General features: G+C 44.5%; 1 protein-coding gene across 7 annotated transcripts in view; it reads left to right on the top strand.

The window, feature by feature from the left end:
• The window catches only part of CIT (citron rho-interacting serine/threonine kinase), a 165,061-nt gene that overhangs the window by 99,185 nt on the left and 43,722 nt on the right, over positions 1 to 22,154 (top strand). For all 7 annotated transcript variants that reach the window (XM_064578478.1, XM_064578484.1, XM_064578483.1 and 4 more), the window contains exons 20-24: positions 1,143 to 1,259; positions 2,198 to 2,307; positions 3,369 to 3,543; positions 7,940 to 8,137; positions 15,719 to 15,772. In XM_064578478.1, coding sequence (XP_064434548.1) covers positions 1,143 to 1,259; positions 2,198 to 2,307; positions 3,369 to 3,543; positions 7,940 to 8,137; positions 15,719 to 15,772 — 654 coding nt within the window. The remainder of the gene's footprint in view (positions 1 to 1,142; positions 1,260 to 2,197; positions 2,308 to 3,368; positions 3,544 to 7,939; positions 8,138 to 15,718; positions 15,773 to 22,154) is intronic.

The raw sequence follows: 22,154 nt of genomic DNA, 5'->3' as shown, positions 1-22,154 counted from the left end.
CCCTCTTTGAGATCTGTTCTTTCCTCTCTCTGTCATGTGAACCCCTTCCCTGCTGACTGGCTCCTTTTAGGAGCTCATGTCCCCATGAGCCACGAAGGTCCCTTCACAATAGACATTGTGGGAAAGGCAGATTTCAATCCCCTCTGTGACCCCAGTTCTTTCAGCTTCTTCCCAGTATCAGAAGCAGTTGTGTCATTCAGAAAAGGCAGAGTGGATTCTCTGTGATGAGAAACACAGGATTGTGCTCAAAGGCTTGGGCAAGTTATGATGTTGTCTTCCCTTTTTTCGCCTCTGTCTTTCTTTCTCACTTGTTGTTTTGGCAGCTGGTAGGGCTGTGTGTGCCTTGCAGAACATTAGATCAAGCTGGTGGATGGTGACACCATTACTGTTTTATTTTTTTCCCCTTGGGAACAGTAGGTGCTTGCAGTGGTGTTCTCGGCACTGAGAACACATGATTTCTCTTCCCCTGGGAAAAGGTTTCTCTTTCCAGTGCCTTTTTTGTTTGTTTCCCAGCCAGATCAGAAGAAAGAACGGAGGAAATAGCTCATGAGGATAGCGCATGAGGAAAAAGGCACTTTTTTTTTTACTCTCTCTTTTATGTTGTCTTTTCAAACTATTGACTCTCCATCTGCTTTATTGGTGGGCAGAATCCTCTTATCCCTGTTTCCGAACATCAGCCTTGGTCGCACAGACGTCCTTGGTCTTCAGCTTTCTGTCCCTCTGTACATGGCCTTGGAGATACCTAGATTAATGCTGTACAGATTAAGAGCGAGCAGTGTTCTGAAAACTGGTGCATTGACTACGATAAAGTTGCCCCCAGGTAGCATCTGCACATTGTAAGATCTGGGGACAGATCTTTTTTCTCTCATTTGGAGTCTACTTCCACTGAGGATATATACCTCTTTTTGGTTGCTGATTTTAAAATAAAATCTTAGTTCAAGTCCGCTGGTTACTTGCCATTGGATGGTCAGGCTTGACTTCTTACCCTCATCCTGGCTCATAAGCAGACTCCCAGTCCATCTCTTTGCCCCAGAGTTTTCTTGGCCTCTTTACCGCTTCTTCCGCTTTTCCCAAGAGCCCCTAGTTAGTCTTCCCCGCTCAGCTTTGCTACTCAGGACACTAACTTCTTTTGTTTCTCGTAGGTGTTGGACAACCAGATAAAGAAAGACCTGGCCGATAAAGAGACTCTGGAGAATCTGATGCAGAGACACGAAGAGGAGGCCCATGAGAAGGGCAAAATTCTCAGCGAGCAGAAGGCGGTAGGTATAAGGAATCACAACGCCAGTTTTCCAAGGAGGGTTTGTGAAACGTGCCCGGAATCACACACCCAAGGAGCATCCATTCCAGCTGATGAATTATTCTTCCTGTTTAATCCTGTGGAGTTTGTTGCCTACAGCAAACTCTCTGCAACCCCTTCATCTCCTAAACGCAGTGGAGGTGGTGGCTCAGGGTGGCCAATTTTGCCTTTCATGCTCTTTAAGGACTCATGCTGGTCTGCCATCAACGTTGCCCTTCACAACGCCACCTGACAAAACGGCCAGTGGCCCTACGTCTTCCTTATGGGCCTCCTTTCTCTGCCCTCGCTTCTTGCCTTTCTAACCCATGTACGGGTTTCAGAAACTTTCTGCTCATAAGGTTCATCTGCGGTGCTTGTTTATCCATCCATGGTCTCACACTCCACAGGGACTCTGTACCTCAGAATCTCTAAGGGAGGGTCCTAGGAAATGTATTTTTTAATCAGCACCTTCCCCCCGCTGCCTCCCCGATTCTTATGATTTATTAGGTTGGGAAAACTTTGATGTAGAGAATCTAAGACGGTAGTGAAATGACAGCCCCATGGGTGATGAGAAACACGAGTTTGCAGATTCAAGTTAGAAGCTCCGGCAGGCCCAGGCTACATGCGGATGATGGGGGTTTAATGAGGCCTGCTTACTCACAGAATGTTGGGTTCCTAAGTTGGTCCTTCCGTGTGGTTAGGTAGTGCGGGGACATGTAATCTCTGAGAAAACCACTGAGTGCCATTGTCTGGGCAGTAAGACCTGTGACCCTGAGGGTACAGAGCAGTTGGCTCCCCTGTTACCTCTGGTCAGATAGCCTGCATTTCAAGGGGAGCCTTTGACCCCGGCCCGACGGCCCACATTACTCTCACACTGGTAGAACTGTGTGTGAGGTGTCAGAGTCCCTGCTTGTGTTTCAGATGATCAATGCTATGGATTCCAAGATCAGATCCCTGGAACAGAGGATCGTGGAACTCTCAGAAGCCAACAAACTTGCGGCAAACAGCAGTCTTTTTACCCAGAGGAACATGTAAGTATTCACATTCCACCTGCGTGCATGATTACACATTGGTCTTTTCTCCTGGGGCAGAAACTTCGTTCTTCTGTCTGATGAAGCCGGAGCAGATTTAATTACTTCTGTAGTTTGTTCCAGACCCTGTTCTACCTGTGTAATTTTGCCGTCTCTTAAGTGGTCTCATTCTGCCATGGCCTTTCTTTGGAGCTGGGTTTTCTTAAATGCTTCAAATTGCCATCAGATGACAGAGGGCTTTGCTCTCTCTAATGAAAGCTATTTATAGTTAGCTTTTGGAGAGCTTCGGGCCTTGTTCCCCAGACATGCCTCCTGTGACTAGCTGGACGTGATCTTGTGTGTGCCTCGTTGGGCCATCCGTCCTGCTGCTATTGTTAGGCCCAGGGGCATGAGGTTTGCAAGGACTCCCCATGTTCTAGGAGCGCTTGGATCTTAATCTTCTCCCCCAAAGAATGACCATCCCTGGGACTCCCCCCCTCCCCCCGCTTAGGTACCCCTCCTCAGAGATCTTCTAAAACATTCCCGTTTTCACTTAAAGCGGCTCAATAGGCTGCTTTTTGGTCTTTGAGTCATTCCAGTTTCTGATACTTGTGAGCAGTCTGGTGGGGAGGTGAGCAAGGTCTATGGAGAAGTGGAGGGAATAGCATTATTCCTTCCCCTCATTGCTCTTTCTTCCCCAGGGCCTGCCTCCGGGAGCGGGTGGGGCACTCCTGTTTATACTCTGCAGAGGCCCCTTTCTGCCCTTGGACAGACTAAAAACAAAAACAAAAACAAAAAAAGGGTCTACCTTAGGAGGGAAATGTTAGTGTCTCTTGCATTCCCCTTGACCTTCCTGAATCCCATAGACAAGGGCCTCTGAACAGTGAGAACTGAACGGGTCCCAGGTCCCCATGCTGGGATCAGGCACACGAGGCCGGGTCAGGACAGAGCCAACCTGGGAATGAGCATGCCCACTTACCAAGACACACCTCTCACTCTCTTTCTGTCCGGCCTGCTGAGGGAATGTGCTCACCTCTGACGAGACTGTGATTTCGCTTGGCTCCCCCGACCACCCCCACCAGGAAGGCCCAGGAAGAGATGATTTCTGAGCTCAGGCAACAGAAGTTCTACCTGGAGACACAGGCGGGGAAGCTGGAGGCCCAGAACCGGAAGCTGGAGGAACAGCTGGAGAAAATCAGCCACCAGGACCACAGTGACAAGAATCGGCTGCTGGAGCTGGAGACAAGGTTGAGGGAGGTGAGCGTGAGGGGCCCTCTCCCAGGAGGATTCGCTGGGGGTCGGGAGCCCCCAACACCTTCCAGGTGTCAAGCATCAGTTAGCATATACCCAAGAGGCACTGTGCATGGTGGTGAAGAGTGCAGAGCGGGCCACCCGGGTCACCCTGATCTGGGCTAGGATTCCACTTCCATTTCTTGTGAGTTCTGTGACCTTGGGCAGCCCACTTTCTCTCTGTGCTTCCGTTTCCTCATTGGCCAAATGGCCATGACGATGGCTCTCCCTCCTGGGGTCACGTGAGGATTATGTACATTGGTGCATTTGTCAAACTGGGGGGCAGAGTGATTCCTCTGCCATCCTGCTTTAGCGAGGGTCACCTGCCTGAGTCCACGCTCGGGGTTTAGCGCCCGGGGCCATCGCGTGGCCTGCTCAAGGCAGTGGCTCGGGGTCTCCAGGTGCCGGTGGGAGAGGAAAAGACAAATCTCAATTTTAATGGAAGGTGGTTCTCTTCAGAGACATAGGGAAGCTGGGAAGGGCAGCCAAGTTTTGGGGAGGAAAATGCAGCACATTTAGTCACAGGCCCGTTGAGGCTGATTGAGGTGGTGATGGCATGTGTACTCACTGTATATTCGTTAAATGCCTGCCATGTGCCGGGCAGCAGCCTGGCTCTGCAGTGGCGATAAGACCCAATCCCTGATGCTGGGGGCTGTCACCTAGCCGGCAGGGCTAGCTGGTTGGACAGAGGAGTTCAGGAGAGTGGGTCGCTGGAAGCACGACATCCCGGCTGGGCGAGAAGACAGTGCCCGGAGCCTAGTGGGTAGGTGCTCAGGTCTTTGTGATGGAATTTTTCAATGAGCACACGGTCTCTCTTAAAGGAAAAGACTGTGAAGCACACAGAGGTCTGAGGACTAAACTTGGGGATACCTGTGGTTCTTGTATTGGAGTGTGAAAATGAGGCCGGTCCTCCAAAGGGACGGGGTCGGGGGGATTGTCTTGTGTTTTTCAGGGGCGGTCCAGATGTAGACCCCTCTGTTAGGATCATCTGGTGTGTCTGTTGAAATGCAGATTCCTGGGCCTCTTCCTCTCAGTGTTTTTGAATGAAATAGGATATGGGTGGAAGAGGGGAGCAGGGCTCTTCATTTTGAACAGTCTTCGGGCAATTCTCATACTCCCACAACAGTGGTTCTGTTTTGGGTTGTCCAAAAGCCTTAGGTGGTGGTTTCAGTTTTATTATCCAGGCTATATTTTTACTGTTTGGTAAGTTTAACTACATTTCCCTGTAGTGTCAGCCTTAAGAGTGTGAGTGTAAATAACTCTGATTTCTTTGAGCGTGGGAACACTGAGTAGCCGTTTTGCCTTCCCTTCCCACAAATGTCTCTCTCAGCTCAGCACCTGCCCTGCATCTGTCGCTCATCTGGACAATTAAAATGCCCCAGGGGGAGCAAGTTGCTTGCTTGCTTGCTTGCTTTCTTTCTTTCTTTCTTTCTTTCTTTCTTTCTTTCTTCCTTTCTTCCTTTCTTCCTTTCTTCCTTTCTTCCTTTCTTCCTTTCTTCCTTTCTTCCTTTCTTCCTTTCTTTTCTTTCTTTCTTTTCTTTCTTTCTTAAATCGGTACAGCTTGCCCCCCTAGGAAGGTGGCAGAAAGAATGCTGGCAAGAGGCTCAGGGCTGTCATACTCCCTGGGAGTTCTGGAGCTTAGCTTTAAATATAACAAGGCGGCTCCACTTTCGGTTTGCTGCCTGCAGCTATCGATTGGGGGCCGAAGCCTCTCAGCCTCTGGTTCGATCCATCTTCAAGGCTTCCCGCACCCTGCGCGTGCAGTGTGAGCTCTTCCCTAGCGTAGTGTGTGGAGTTGCGACGGTGCGGGGCCCTGGGGTCCTCCTGTCCTTGCACAGCATTCTGCTCACCCAGCCCCGCACGGCTCAGTCACCCGCCTCCCCTGGTTCTGCCAAGTGGCCTCAGGGGAGCTTTTCGGCTGGCTGGCGGCGTCGCAGCCTGCTCTGACCCGGGCATTTTAATGAGACAAACAGCAAGTCGTGGACTCTGGAGCCGGACTTCCTGGGTTCGAAGCCAGCCCTGCCACTGTGGAGCTGGGTGACATTCGCTCAGTCGCGTGCTCTCTCGGTGCCACGGCTGCTGTGTACGAAGAAGGCGACCGTAGCGCCTCCCTCTCTGGGCTCTTATGAAGGTGGGAGGAGCTGAAAGAGCGCCCGGCGCCTTGTGAGTGAGTATGTCCGTGCTGCCGTCGTGTCGCCGCCATTGTCGCTCGCGGGAGAACGCAGCCTTGGCTGCAGCTGTCACTGACTGGCTGAGGGCTCCCAGGTCTAGATTGCCAGCCGAGACCTTTCTTGGGAGCCTCTGACCCATTCCCAGTAGATGTTAGACACCTCCACCTGCATGTCTCCCTTGCTGCTCAAGTTCACCACGTCAGCATGGAATTTCTTTCTTTCTTTTTTATTTTATTTATTTATTTTTATTTATTTATTTATTTATTTATTTATTTATTTATTTATTTATTTATTTATTTATTTATAAAGATTTTATTTATTTATTTGACAGAGAGAGACCCACAGCGAGAGAGGGAACACAAGCAGGGAGAGCGGGAGAGGGAGAAGCAGGCTTCCCGCGGAGCAGGGAGCCCGATGTGGGGCTCGATCCCAGGACCCCGGGATCATGACCTGAGCCGAAGGCAGACGCTTAACGACTGAGCCACCCAGGCGCCCTCTTTTTTTTTTTTTTTAAATATTTTATTTATTTATTTGACAGAGAGAGACACAGCGACAGAGGGAACACAAGCAGGGGGAGTGGGAGAGGGAGAAGCAGGCCCCCCGTGGAGCAGGGATTGCGATGCAGGGCTCGATCCCAGGGCCCCGGGATCATGAACTGAGCCGAAGGCAGCACTTAACGACTGAGCCACCCAGGTGCCCCAGCATGGAATTTCTTATCTTTCTCCGTAGACTGGCTCTTCCTCTTGTGTTCCTGGCGTAGCAGAGGTCTCTCCTTGTGCAGTTCTCCTGGCCAGAAGCTCAGGCGTTACCTTCTGTCCTTTGTTTCTTGCCCCACCTCAAATTAACCACCAAAACCTGTTGGTTCTCTAAGCTGAATCTTTTATAAGTCTTTGTTCTCTTCACCCTTATAGCTTTTGGGACTTGGGTGTCACCTTCTCTGACCCTCCTAAGCTGGAGGTCCCCACAGCCTTGCGTGTTTAGATCATCACGTTGTGTACCTGTTAGTGAGCTTCCTGAGGACGGCGAGTACCTCTTATTTGCTTGACATCCTCAGTGACTGGCACAGAGTCTGGTCACTAGGACAACCTTGTCAGTGTTGGTTAAGTCAATAGATAGGCCATGGGTCTCCCTCATCTCCATGCCTTTGGATGTCTTGGTTCCTCTGCTTGGAATTTTCTTTCCTATTTGCTGGTTTAGCTCCTATGAATTCTTCAATAAACATATGCAGAGTTGTTACCTCCTTTACCCTCCACTGTGTTCCCACTACATCCCCACATATTCTGACCATTACACTTGACCACATACATGGTTGGTTTTCACTTTTCCTCCAATTCAAGTGCAGAAACTGTCTTTCATCTTCATATTCCTTTTTATATGGAAGTTGCTGAGTACATTTTTCTTGAATGGATGAAACGTTGAGTAGATAGAAGGATAGATGGGCAGATGGAAGGAAGAATGATTCCTTCATAATGTGACATTAATGTGGGTTACCTAATTAGAACAAACCAGAGGAGTATGGATGTATGTATGTATTTAAAGATTTATTTGAGAGAGAGAGAGAGAGAGAGTGCAAGGGGAGGGCCAGAAGAAGAGAATCTTCAAGCAGACTCCCCATTGAGCCTGACCTGGGGCTGGATCCCATGACCCATGAGATCATGACCTGAGCCTAAACTAAGAGTCGGATGCTTAACAGACTGAGCCACCCGGGCACCGCAGAGCAGGAACATTTAAAATAAAAAGAATTCAGTTCTGTGGTTCCATTTTTATCCCAATTGTAAAGAGGTCCCTATTACTAATATGATGTTATTTATAGCCATTTACTTTTAAATGCTTTTCTAATAAAAGTAATTGTCATAGTTTGCACTCGAGATTCTTGTGTGGTTTTTCCTTTGAAGCCTCCCTAGGCCTTTGAATGTTTGTAAGTAAGGGTTGGTTTGTACAGACATTCTCTTACACGGTCTTGCTCCTGGTCATTTCTGAGACTCCTGAAGTCAGACCCGTGTTATAGCGGCTCCGTTTTCTCCTTCGCAGTTGAGCGCTGGGAATTTGACTCCATGACCACATTTAAGATGCAGGTTGAGTGTCAGGTTGCGTCTCGGCTAGTCAGGCTCAGCTCGTTAGACTAGTGAGTTGCATTCTCTCTAGTTGGGGTCAACTGAGCATTTGTGTGTGTGTCTCTCTGCCCGTCTCAGGTCAGCCTAGAGCACGAGGAGCAGAAACTGGAGCTAAAGCGCCAGCTCACAGAGCTGCAGCTCTCGCTGCAGGAGCGCGAGTCCCAGCTGACAGCCCTGCAGGCTGCCCGGGCAGCCCTGGAGAGCCAGCTGCGCCAGGCCAAGACCGAACTGGAAGAGACCACAGCAGAGGCGGAAGAGGAGATCCAGGCGCTCACGGTAGGTCTATGGACAGGTACCTTCAGGCTGCTCCAGGCCTCAGCCGGGAGGAGTGTGGTGCTGAGGAGATTTGCTCACTCGGAGAAATCCCAACAGAGAAAAAACGATCCCTAGAGATATTTAGTGGCTAGAAAACTGGCTTATGTGAGAGTTCTCCTTCCTGAGAATTAGTGTCAACATCTGACCTTTCCTTAGTATCTTGAAAAAGTCCCTCCTTTCTTTATGTATCTTCCCTCTTTTAAAAATAATCATCATTAAATTTAAAATTTTAGTTTGAGCTGAAGGCCATTTACTTGAATCTTCTACTTAGTTTTCAGTGATCATTAAAAAAATAATAGTTTTATATTTTATAGTAGTTTTCCTACCACCTTTCTATTTTTGTATTGGTTAACCTTCATTTGCAGTTTTTTTTTTTTAAGCTGTAAATTCTCCTTCAAGTCTTATGTATGCATCTAGTATGTTCTGGATGGAAAAGATTGTTCTGAATGAGAGATTCTTTTCTCTCAGAGGGACCTGGCTTCTCTGCTCTTTCAGAGACAACAGTTTACCCAACTGAAGAGTGTTCTCAGGAAGTAGAACTTGGGGGGGGGTAGGCGAGGGTGTCACTGGATTTAGACCTTGGTTCTTTCTGGAAGTCTAAAAATATGACTTTTTCAGTTTTCCATAGTTGATCCTTCTCACGGGGACTGACCCAGGCTAACAAAACTGACAAGAATCTTACATATAAAATGACAACTCATCTACTTACAGTGGAAAATACAACCACCAAGTTGACTGGGATACTCTGGGTGGCTCATCTTCCCATTTTTTTCTCCTTCAGAGAAGTCTCCTTAAAAACCTCATTTCTTTTGGAAGGCTGCTTGGTGGACCTGGACTTGGCCCAGAAAGCCGAATGAGTTTAATGGCTAGTATCAGCCAAGCAAATCCATTGCTAATAGTAACATAGTGTACTTGCCAAGTGGACAGGCACAGTCATGCGTGCTGGTCAGGGTACCCTCTTCCATGGGCAGGGCACAATGCAGCTGATTGGGTTTCGTGTTTTCTAAAATAAGGTACTTAGGTGGGTACCTTACTCACTCTGATTCATCTTGGATGCGGTCCTCATTTCCATCAGTGAACATCTCTAAGCATGTAGAGTGGGGTTACTTCTACAGATGGCATGCACATTCGTTGCTTATGATTTAATCCTGTTCAAAAGTAATGTGTGTGTGTGTGTGTATATATATATATATATATATATTTTTTTTTTTTAAGATTTTATTTATTTATTTGACAAAGAGAGACACAGCGAGAGAGGGAACACAAGCAGGGGGAGTGGGAGAGGGAGAAGCAGACTTTGTGCTGAACAGAGAGCCCAATACAGGGCTCGATACCAGTACTCTGGGATCATGACCTGAGCTGAAGGCAGCTGCTTAACCGACTGAACCACCCAGGAGCCTATATATATATATTTTTAAACAATCTTCTTAGAAGCTACCTTCTATTGTTGGTTTTGGGAAGCCCATTATCTGAACCAGATTGGGAACATGATCTGACAGTGCCAGGGTCCTTATGGACTAGTCTAGGACATGGAGGCTTCCAGGATTCTGGGGATACAGAGTAACTCCTATTAGGAAGGTGCAAGTGCATTTCAGATTTTCCAGGACTTATGCCAAGGTCAGATATTGATTGCAACCTTAATTTCTCAGTGAGAACACTCACCGTGTGCTATGCCATGTGCCCCTAGTACTTGGTTTGGAAAAGAAACAGTCACGATATCTCTTTATTTATCCTCTGCCTTGTATCTTTCCAAACTGCTCTGAATCCATTTTGAAACAAAACAGTATAACAAGATAAAATAAGAAAGAAAAGGCCAAGAGAAAATAAGTCTATAGAAGAAAAATATGGAGGTAGGAATGAAATGAATATAAAAGAATGCGTGCCAAGAAGGCTTATGTGCTTTTTGGAATTGGGTGGATGGGGAGAGAGACAGCCAGATAGCATTTCTTAGCTGCTAAAGGAGGCATCTAAAATCCAGCCACTATTATATTGAATGCATTGTATATTAGTATCTTCCCCACCCTGTCCAAACCACCCACGCTCTGAAAGGAGAAGGAGACATCAGTAATCTAATCCATACTTAATGAGTCCTTGCTATGTGCCTAGTGCTGTGTCTTTAGCCTTTTCTCCCCAGGGGATTGGCCTGTAATTCCTCAAATCCTTTTACTTTGGAGCCGAGAAGGACACATTTATCTCACTGCTCTGTTGGAGTTGGGAGGGAGGGTGGTGGCCATGCATCTTATCCTGCCCATTCAGGAGGAGGAGGATATAAAATAGAGCATGTGTCACTGCTGTTTATCTGTGGGGGAATTAGTCTTTAAATCCTGTCTTGCTGCTGGTTGGAATGTGCTGTGTCTTAATGGCTGCTGGAAGCCTTCACAGCGGCAAGTCACGACTTAATTTAGTCAGATGAGATCACTGCCTTGAGCATCTTCTTATGAAAAAATAAAGAAACATACCTCCCTAAGTCTAGAAACTAGGGCTCTACCACTCTTGCAGATGAAGATGCCTTGGAAAATAGGGCTTTTTCAAGGTGATGGCAGGAAAAAAAAAAAACCCTCAGAGCTGTTTGTAGCCTGTCATGCAAGAATCCAAATCCCATATCAACTTGCCTCGGTCCAGTTTTGAGGCCGTGGGTTTTCCTCTCCCCTCCCTTCGATTATGTCCCATAAACCTGGTTATGGACCGCATGTGGCTGTTGCCTGAATGGCTTTGTTGAATTTGTGCTGAAGACTGTATTTTCCTAGAGGAAGAGGAAGTGGCCACAGGTGCGGTACCCTGACTCTGTCTCATTGTTCAGGCCCCAGGGCAGGACCCACGTAAGCGTCCGCCAAATTAAATCAGCTGGATCTAAAATGATCTCCGAGGAGGTTTGCGAGCTTCATAGCCGGCTGATTTATCAATAAAAGGGAATGAATAGTCAAATGGGCTATTACGGCTTAATTTTAAGAGGCCGCCGTCTCCTAGCCTGAGGAGGGAGCAGTTACTCTGGCCTCTGCCCCTGGAGCAGATTAGATGGGGCACAGCTCAGTCAGCGGTCTCCATTGAGGAAGCGTGGCCGGGTCCGCCGGGAAGCCACTGGTTGGTCTCCTTGATGTTTTCTTGCTACCCACTCTCGTCCGTTGTGTTTGTATGGAGATTCACTGGCCATCCGTGGAGGCCAACAGGAGAGTCGTATTGAAACAAAAAGCCAGGCTTTTAAGGTGCTTCCATGCTTCTTGGCAGAAGAAAGGATTTTCCACCCGGACTTGATATTTAAGACTCCATCCCTTTATCTAAGGAAGATATTTGAGTCTGCACACTGTAGAGCAGACAGATGCGTGATATGATACATCACTCTGAATGGGGGCCACAGGGTGGAGGCCTGGCATAGGCTTTGTGTACACCAGCATGACCCCACGACACTCTTCGTGTCCGGGTCCCTGTTGTCATGCTCTTTTACTGATTTGGTTAAATGACTAATGTTGAATAATTAAGAGTCTAAAGCTAGAGACACTAACGAAAGGTACCCTCCCAGCATGGTGTGGCCATGGGTTCCCAATGTCATCCTCTTTGATTTGTTAAAATCATGAGTCAGTGCATCCTCTCATTTGTTTTACATAAATATCAATCTGTGTATTTAATTAAGCAAGCCGTTGGCATGATAAGCAAGATCTAAAATTAGGGCACCTGAGGTGACAGTCTTGCTTGGTGCCCGCATTCACAGGGAAAGGGATGGATGTGTGGAAGCCTGAGTGTTCTAGAACCCTGTCCATGGATCCCAGAAGATGGTCAGACGTCTAAACATTAGTTTCATTTCTCGAGTTCTGCAGGTACTTCTCTCTCATCAAGACTGCATTATAATCCTCTTTTCTTTCTTCCTCTTGTAACTCTCTTTAACATTAATGAAGATATAAGTATTCCCCCAAAAGAGTGCCTTTCCAGTCTTCAGGCTGCAGCCTGTGCATTCTCCCTGATCGCCACCCAACCCTTAGGTCAGCGGTTCTCAAAGTGGGACTGGTGGATCCCTAAGGGGGTTCCCCAAATTCAGATTATTTTCATAATAATGCTAAGATGTCATTTGGCATTTTTCATTGTGTTAGCATTTGCACTGGTGGTGCAAAAGCAGTGTTATTTTAAAAGAAATGAACAGTAAATATTTGGGGAAAAAAATCTCCATTTTCATTTCTAAAGTGGTAAATATAGATAAATGTAACCCACATAAACAAAAGCTCTTCAGGGTCCTTAGAAACCTTTGTTTTTCTATATGTAACTTGTCTTTATTCTCTGTAGCACCTGATACCTAGTGAACACTCAAAAATTTCATTGAGAGAATCTAAACACTGCCTTACGCATTTTACTATCTTTATATACACTATTTTGTGACCTTTTTTTTGGTGCACTTGTTTTACAAGTTATTTCAAAGAAACATAAAACATGTTTCTTGACATTTTCTTGCTCAGATCAGTTCGGTAATTGTTAAATGCTTATAGAATCTCCAGCGGTCGTAACAGGATCCGTTCTACATTTTGTGTTTATAACTCACAGTCAATAATAAATCAAAAGCCGTAATGATGGTACTCCATTACATTTTAACTTCAAAGAGGATTGCCATTTGATTTCAGTGGTAGTGCGATGTTCCTACTTTGGATAAATGGCATTCATGCCCCATTAAATCAGTAAATCTCTTGGATTATTGCTGGGCATACAGCAGATTGATTTTGGGGGAAAAGTAAGAGTCTGATAAGTTAGTCCATAAAAATATGGGCTAATGATGTGGGGAGTTGATTCTCAATGATAACTTTTTATTCATGAATCTGTGAGTCTATTTTGCAACTTTTTTTTTTAAGCCATTTTCCCAGGGCTCGTCATGCTTTTGTGTGGATTTATATTTCTGGTTGTCACCTTCCTTCTGCCTGAAGGATTTCCTTTTCCATTTCTTACAGTGCAGGTGGCAAATTCCTTCAACTTTTGTATACCTGAAAAAGTCTTTTATTTCACCTTCATTTCTGAAGGATATTTTTGCTGGGTATAGAATGTCAAAGGTTTTGGGTTTTTTGTTGTTGTTTTTCCGTTCAGTGCTTTAAAGATGTTGTTCTACTGTCTTCTAACTTGCTTCGCCCCCTCCGCTCCCCTTTTCCCACCCACCCCCTGGTGAGGAATCTTTTTGTTTTTCTATATGTAACTTGTCTTTTTTCTCTGATTGGCTTTAAGCTTTTTCTCTTTGTTACTGGTTTTAAGCAGTTTGATAAAGATGTGATTTAGCTTAAATTTCTTTGTGTTTCTTGTGCTTGGGGTTCCTTGAACTTTTTGCATCTGTGGGTTTATGGTTTTCATCAACTCTGAAAAATCTGTGGCCATTATTTCTTCAAATGTTTTTTCTGTCTGACCCCTACCCTCCTCCAGGGACTCCAGTTACATGCATATCAGGCAGTTCAAAGTTGTCTCACAGTGCATTGGTACTTTGTTCATTTTTTAAAGCCTTTCTTCGTGTGTTTCATTTTGGGTAGTTTCTAGTGCTTTGTCTTCAAGCTCACTAATCTTTTTTTCTGCAGCGTCTATCTGCTGTTATAAATTTAGAATATTTATGGCAAAATAGATGTATTAGAGAATACATCACAGCTCTAAAATTTTTGACTTAGTTGTCTTATAGATCTGACAGACTTTTTTTTTTTTTTTTTAAGAGCAGGGCCACATTTGCCTCTGCCTCAAATTAGATTCTTCTTTGGACTTTCATAGCTAAGCTCTGGTACCACAATCTACCCTGTCTCTCAAGTCAAAGGTCTGTGAGGGCATCCTTTTCCTTTCTTTCCCCAATGTCTGTCAGCAAGTCTTATTACCTATGCTTCCAAGAGATCTCACTGCTGTCCACTTCTCTGTGTCTTTTGCCACCGTCCTACTCCAAGCCATCGTCATCTCCTCCTTGAATGACAGCAACAACCTCCTCAGTAGTTTCCCTGCTCATTTCTACCTTTGTCCTGTTTTGATCTGTTCTTGCTACAGCATCCACAAAATGACAATTGGATCATTTCACGCTTCCAATTAATGGTATTTTGAATGAAACCCAAACTGCATTCTGGGCCTTTTAAGATTCTTGGTCCCTGCCTGCCTCTCTACCATCATCTTGGGTGACTTTTTCCTTCTCTTGCTGTGCTTTAGCCAAAAATTGTTTGACCACTACCCACCAAAAACACATTTACTTTACAATCTAATACAAGAGAGCATATATATATACTCCACTTCATTGATTCTAAGGTATCTAAAATCAGGGTGCATTTTATAGTCATAGATGGTATAGGACTCTTAGTCATGTGGACATACAGACGTGTGGACATGTCATAGTTTAGTCAACAGCACCTTGTTTTCCTTAATGCCACATAAAATTACAATGTCTGACGATTGACAGCATCCTAAATTTGGTGAATTATGGTATTTGGAACAGAAGTATCCTGTGACAGTGCTTCCCTATCCAAGGTACATCCCAGTGTTCTCTGTTCTATTCTGTTTATTCCATTTCATCGAATAGACCAAAACAAAACAAAAAAGAAGGAAAAACCCCACTTGTCACGCTTGCTCTTGGGTCATAGCTTGAAGTTTGAAAAGCTCTGCTGTAGCCATTCAGGCCTTTTTTTGTTCATCAAATGCACCAAACCCTTTCTTGCTTCAAGACTTTCACCCTCTGCCTTTTCCTGTTCTTTGCATGGCTGGCTCCTCATCATAGTATGGGTGTCAGTTTAAGTGTCATCTCTTCAGAGAAGCCCTCCTTGATTACCCCATCTAAGTAAGTTCCTTTCTGTCCCCTTTATCCTTTTTTCCTGCACCTTGTTTGTTTCTTTTATAGCATTTGTCACTGTTTGTAATCATGGACTCGTTAACTTTCTACCCTCCCTCAGTGAATGACAGTAGCGCTGCGTATGCTGTGCGGCACCTCAGTGTACGGCCTATCAGGTGCACTCAAAGTCCTTGAGTGTCCGCTGAACGAATGCTGCTGTTTTGGAGCAGCTCTGCCTTGGAGAAGGCCTTCTGCTTACTTGAAGGTCAATGTCTGGTTTCTGAATCTCAGCAGCTTTTGATTAACAACAAAAAAAATCCCTTGTTTGTCCTGGCTGTTGTCCTGTGTGTGTGTGTGTGTGTGTGTGTCTGTGTGCATGTGTATGTCTCTCAGGGCGTAGGCTAGGGAGGGGTCAACTGGAAGGAAGAGGGACAGGTTAAGAACGAGGAGTAAACAAAGGAATGAGAATAAAAACTTCCTCCTTGAGTTTTCTTCTTCTTTTTTCCCAAAGTCCCTGGGTGTTAATGTGAATGTTAAGATATTTGTACAGGGTATGCATGTGTGGTCTAAGTAGTCAAGTGTTATTAACACAGCACTGTGTATTCCTGTAACTTTAATTTCTGATGTTGGACATGACTTGATTAATTAGTTCTTTGAAAACCAGATGTTTGGGCGGCTGCAACAGCATTCTTGGCTTTCTAGTTTAATTGCTCTTTTCTTTATTTGATCCATAGCATGTAGAATTGTATCCTACACTACGAAAAATTTATAATCGACTTCTTACCTTTTAGGCCCATAGAGATGAAATCCAGCGCAAATTTGATGCCCTTCGTAACAGCTGTACTGTGAGTATTAAATCTAAAGATGATTAAAATAACATGAGACTAGACACCAAGAGGGAAGAGGGGGCATCTCTTATAATATCAACTGACTGATTTTTTGTTACAAACTTTCCACTTGAAGCACTTAATGGGGTCAAACTCATTTGGAGTTCCTGAGCCCCAGATAATGCCAGTTCTCGGTTTCCTGCCAGTTTAAAAAATTCTAAACCATTCTTTATGTTTGGGGAAGGATAGTTGGAGTGGTGGAAACAGTTCTCACTGCATAGGCTGCAGTAGCTGCAGCAAAAGTCCCAAGGCAGCTCCCACTCCCGCCCCAGTGTAGAAGATTCCGAGTCTAGTCCCAGGTAGATGCTGTGCGGACGCTGGACATGGTTGCCACCCAAGGCTTCTCTAGCCCGCTGCTGCCGCAGAGAGGAAAGTCTGGCAAGTTCTATGGACCTAGAAATTTTAACTTCCTACCAGGCAAAATAAAACTCTATGGCTCTTTGGGAGACGTCATTTATATGGGGGGAAGTAAATTCTGTGGGTGGAGAAGTGTGCACAGATTATGTAATGGCGTAGGGTCAGCAGGAGCTCGCTCTGTTTCCCATCGGAACAAAGGACTGAAATAGGCCCCTTTCAGAAGATAGGATGTTACCTTATTCATGGTTCCACCTCCTTTCTTTGGTACTTTCATGGCTTTATTACCTTCTTAGTCCTCAGTGAACTTGTCTCCATTTGTGTTACTCACATCTGTGGATTTCCAGAAACAACCCCACCGTTGTCCCCACATACATATTTTATTGTCTTGTAATGAACTCTTTCTTTCCTCTTTACCGATTATAAATTGGATGTTAAGTCTTAAGAGTGTATGCTTTTCCCCCTTAATTTAGTTATAAAATCCACACCGTAAAATGCATTAAGTGCACTAATCTTATGGGTACAGTTGAATGAAATTTATACACCATATAGACAACTGTGTAGCCACCACATAGATCAAGATCCAGAACATTTTCAGTCTCCAGCGGGCTGCCTCACGTCCCCTTCTTATCAGCATCCTTTGCCCAAAGGATGACCACAGTTCTGAGCTCTGATACCAGAGATCAGTTTGGCCTGTTCTTGAACTTCAGAGAAATGGAATCACAGAGGATGTGCTCTCTTGGGCTTAGTTTTTTGTTTTTTGTTTTTTTTTTTTACTTAAATTATCTGTGAGGTTCGTCAGTGTGGTTGAACCTGTCAAGAATTTGTTCCTTTTCATTAATTATGGTGTAGCCTTGCCATTGGATGTGTAGACGTGGAGTTTATTTATCTACTCCCCTGCTGATGGAATTTGAATTGCTACCGTTAGGAACACAGCTGTCAGGAAGCACTGTTGCGTGAGTCCTTTGGTGGCCGTAAGCACCTGTTTCTGACTAGCATATACCAAAGAGTGGAGTAGCTAGTAGGTCATGAGATATGCCTCTGTTTGACTCTAGCAGGTACCCAGCAGATGGATTTTTGGTCTGTATTTCCCGATGCCGATGGCTGCATCAGGGGTAGGCCCGCCTTACAAGTGTCTCCCCATCTCCTCCATTCTGCCTCTCTTCCTTGAGTTGCTGATGCGTTCTTTTCCTGTACTCTCGTGCCCCCACTTTTTTAGTTTCTTACTGTCTCGGTTTCTTTTTTTATGCACGAGTTATTTGCTTGTATTACATACATGCTCGTAAATGATCACTGAATAAAACATAGATCATTTTATGACCGTGATTTTTTTTTTATATTACTATTTTTTCCTAAAATAAACTTGGATATGTTTTAAATGTGTACATCGTTAATCCTTCATCTGGAGTTTTCTCTTTTTTTAGTCTTTTGGCATAACAGTTTTTTTTTTTTTTAATTGAAGTATAGTTGACACACAATATTACATTAGTTTTTGGTCTATAGCACAGTGATTCAACAACTCTATATATTATGCTAGGCTCACCACAAGTGTAGTTACCATCTGTCACCATACGATGCTATGATAATCCCATTGACTATATTCCCTATGCTGTACTTTTCATCCCTGTGACTTATTCGACCCAGAACTGGAAGTCTGTATTTCCCACTCCCTCTCATCTATTTTACCCATCCCTCCCCCTCCCCCTCCCCTCTGGCAACCATCAGTTCTCTGTATTTGTGGGTCTGCTTCTGCTTTTTGTTTGTTCGTTTGTTCATTTGTTTTGTTTTTTAGATTCCACATGTAAGTGAAATCATACGGTGCTTGTCTCTGTCTGATGTATTTCACTTAGCCTAATACCCTCTAGGTCAATCCATGTTGTCACGGACGGCACAGTCTCATCCCTTTTACATGGCTGAGTAATATTCCACTGAATAAGTGTGTGTGTGTGTGTGTGTGTATGCCACATATTCATAAGAGCTTTTTTTTTTTTTTAAAGATTTTATTTATTTATTTGACAGAGAGAGCGAGAGCACAAGCAGGAGGAGCAACAGGCAGAGGGAGAGGGAGAAGCAGACACCCCACCGAGCAGGGAGCCTGATGTGGGGCTCGATCCCAGAACCTTGAGATCATGACCTGAGCCGAAGGCAGATGTTTAACGACTGAACCACCCAGATGCCCCCATAAGAGCTTTTTTTATAAATTTTTTTTATTTGCGAGAGAGAGAATGAGAGAGAGCACGAGAGGGAGGAGGGTCAGAGGGAGAAGCAGACTCCCTGCTGAGCAGGGAGCCCGATGTGGACTCGATCCCGGGACTCCAGGATCATGACCTGAGCCGAAGGCAGTCGCTTAACCAGCTGAGCCACCCAGGCGCCCAAGAGCTTTTTTAAAAAACGTTTTTATAGCTTTATTGAGGTATGCTTGGAGTACAGTAACTTCAAGAGTTTTTTTTTTTTTAAAGATTTTTTTTTTTTTTAAAGATTTTATTTATTTATTTGACAGCAAGAGACACAGTGAGAAAGGGAACACAAGCAGGGGGAGTGGGAGAGGGAGAAGCAGGCTTCCTGCTGAGCAGGGAGCCCGATGCGGGGCTCGATCCCAGGACCCTGGATCATGACCCAAGCGGAAGGCAGATGCTTAACGACAGCCACCCAGGCGCCCCTTCAGGAGTTTTGAAATGTGTACACAGCTGTGAAACCAGCAAGACAATCAAAATAACGAATGTATCCGTTTACTCTCAAATGTTTCCATGTGAGAAATGAAATGTTCCCCACCCCCTCAGATTTTAAAAATTAGAGGTTTGTTTTTAAATAGAATATGCCAGTATGTAGAATGAATTTGGTTACTTTCTTATGTAACTTTTATATTCTCTTCATCCCTCACATTTGCGTTTTTTTCGGGAGCAGTGACTTCTATTCCTTGCTTTACTTACTTCTGATATTCTGTGGAGAAGCCTTGGGACCTCTCCCAGTGGGAGGGGGAACCCGAAAGAGTGACCCCCACCCACACTTCGGCAAGAGCAGCTGGGTTGCTCGTGGTCCGACCAGTACTCTGGAGTCAGATGGGTTCTGATTTGAAATTGGCCTCTTTTAACTGTGTGATGCTAAACTCCCAAGCCTCCATTTGCTTACCTATAAAATGGCACCGACATTGTATATTCCCCATTTCAATATATCGTCAATTATAAGATGCATAATTCATTTAGTAACTGCTCTTTGAGGGGCTTGGTGAGGGCAGAGAGACAGCGGCTTAGTTCCAGTATACGTTCAAAACTTAGGAAACACTAAGTCACAGAATCAAATTTGGTCCTAATGCCTGTGTCATGGGGGTCCTGCAGGAATTAGATGATGCATCCAAGGGATTACACAGGGCCTGGTCCATAGAAAGTGCTAAATAGTATTGGATACTATTAATATTTTATTATACTGGGTTTACGACATACTCTTTTGTTTAGAAAATGGTCTGCCCCTTTAAAAAGTTTGAAAACCACTGCTTTAGGACAACGTTTGGCAGCAATAGTAGATCTCTGTTACACTTTTTCAACTTCAAAGGCTGCTTTAAAGACACTTCTGACGGGCATGATGGATGTTTCTGTCTAACTGGCGCTATCTGAGGTTGTCTCTGCAAGGAGACGTCATCTTTGTTACTGGTGGGAACTCTTGCAATAACTCAACTGATAGGAGCTCCCAGTTAGCAGCTTTTAAAAAACTCATGAGCTGTAACATTTTCCAGCTCAGACCATTTCTATATTTTGATGAGATTTAAAAAAAGGGTTTGATCCAATCTGGCACCTAAAACCCTACCTAAGTCTGTTTCGGAGGGGAGTTGGTGGGCAAACATATGACACAGTTTTAATTATGAATCAATCTGTCAGCTATAAGATTAAAAATAAATAATATGCAAATAGCTGCCTTCAAGAAGGAACCAGACATTCCAGTAGGACTTTAGCCCTGTGTCTTTTTAGCCCGATGCTCATCATCTGACTGGTTTCTAAACCCCCACCGTGCCGCTGAACATATACCTGGTTACCTTCTCCCTACTGGTCTTCCCATCAGGTGTGAGAGCTAAACAGTTCTTGCTCAGATCTGTCAGGTTTGCTTGAAAAGCAACAGATAACCCCAAATAGAGATCTCTCTCTCTCTCTCTCTCTCTCTCTCTCAGACACTGAGAGTAGATCATTTTTTATATCCTTATTTCCTCTTAGAAATGCATCACGATCTCTTATCTGCAAAAACAGCCTAGAAGAAAGCTCTGTTGGCTCCTGTGTTAGGAAGGTGTCTCCCTCCTCTTCTCACTGCTAAGATGGAGTCAGCCTTTCAGTTTCTCTTTTTTACCCTGTATCTTTGGGGTTGAAAGGTTAACAGACTCATAATAGAATAAACAGATCATTTGCCCTTGGTGTGGAGAGAATACACCCACGGACACATGGTAGATCTAAGAATCCTCCTTGCACATTACCTGGTTCAAAATCACAGATTGCCTATCACAATACTTAAAAAAATTTTTTTTAAACCATGGAGACCATTAATTTTCTGCCTGTGTCCCCAGTCATTTCAAGATCTATAAACCCAATAATGTATGTGTGGGTATGTTGGGGGGATGTCTAAAACTAACACTTAATACCACAACTCCAACACCTCAAAATAGAATCACAAGCTAAACATGTTATGACTTGGGCAGAAAGAATATATAAGAAGTCTGAATGAGTCAAAATGCTTTAATGAGTGCTTGGGGGCTTCACATAAACACACAAGCCTCCTCCTGACAAACATGCAAAATAGGGTAAAATATAGAACCAACATTCACAAACTATAAGTAGAAATCAGAGATGTGAGACCCCTTGAAAACTGAATGACAATAGGGAAGTAGAAGGATGCCTCCCACTCCGGTGGGCCCGTCTCAACTGAAGTGAGAGTCATAATCTTGGCACTTCATTGAGCTTTTCAAGTATTTTGTCTTTAGCACTTTATAATCTATTTTGAAAGGAGAAGAGTGAGCAGAAATGGGCTAATAATAAATTGCAATTTTTTCCCCATAAATCAGAGAAAGGGAGTGAGAACCCAAAGGCTTAGGTATGTCTTTGAGCAGTGAGTAAATTATTTTGGCAACATGTATATTCTTATGTGAGCAGATTTTCTGTAGCCTCTCTGCCCCGCAAGAGGTACCATGATAGTCTTTAAAATGAAGCATTATCTTGGTCATTATTATTATTTTTTTTTATGGATTTTATTTATTTGAGAGAGAGAGAATGAGAGACAGAGAGCATGAGAGGGAGGAGGGTCAGAGGGAGAAGCAGACTCCCCGCCGAGCAGGGAGCCCGATGCGGGACTCGATCCCAGGACTCCAGGATCATGACCTGAGCCGAAGGCAGTCACTTAACCAACTGAGCCACCCAGGCGCCCTTGGTCATTAATTTTTATCCCTTGTATTTCACAGGCTACATTAAGGTAGAATAGTATGCAAGAAAATTCAAAACATAAAAAAAAAAAAAATGAAATGGAGGAGATAGTAAATATAGTATCTACCTCCTTATCGCAGATGAAGACCCCAACCCTGCAAAGTTCAAGATGGCTTTATTTGGGGCTCCCGACTCCATTTGAGAACGTAGTTTCTAGGCCAGCTTGCCTCTGTTTTTTGTGTTTTTGTTTTTGGTGTGTGTGGGGGAAGGACATTAGAAAGAAGCATAGTAGTTAAATGGAGACATTTATAGCCCAGGATGAAAACTATCTTAAGGAATGGCTTCACTACATATAAGATGGAGACCAGTTGAACTACTGGGCATTGTTTACTTATTGTTTCTGGTTTTAGGAGATTTAACCATGCACCCAAAGGGTGATCCAGGATCCCTTTAAGGTATAACTGCTGACTAGAAATGACAAACTTGCAGTCTTTTCCCATTTTCCCGATAAAGGAGTCCTAGCTAAGGACCCAACCAGATAACCTTTATTTCCCATCTTGTAGCCAACAGTGCACCTCAACCAATACGTT

The sequence above is a fragment of the Mirounga angustirostris genome, unplaced genomic scaffold (assembly GCF_029215605.1).
Source record: "Mirounga angustirostris isolate CCGP_5_RB_7025 unplaced genomic scaffold, mMirAng1.0.hap1 SCAF_14, whole genome shotgun sequence".
Lineage (NCBI taxonomy): Eukaryota > Metazoa > Chordata > Mammalia > Carnivora > Phocidae > Mirounga > Mirounga angustirostris.
The sequence above is the reverse complement of the archived record's forward strand: the minus strand, read 5'-3'. Positions and strand labels throughout refer to the sequence as shown.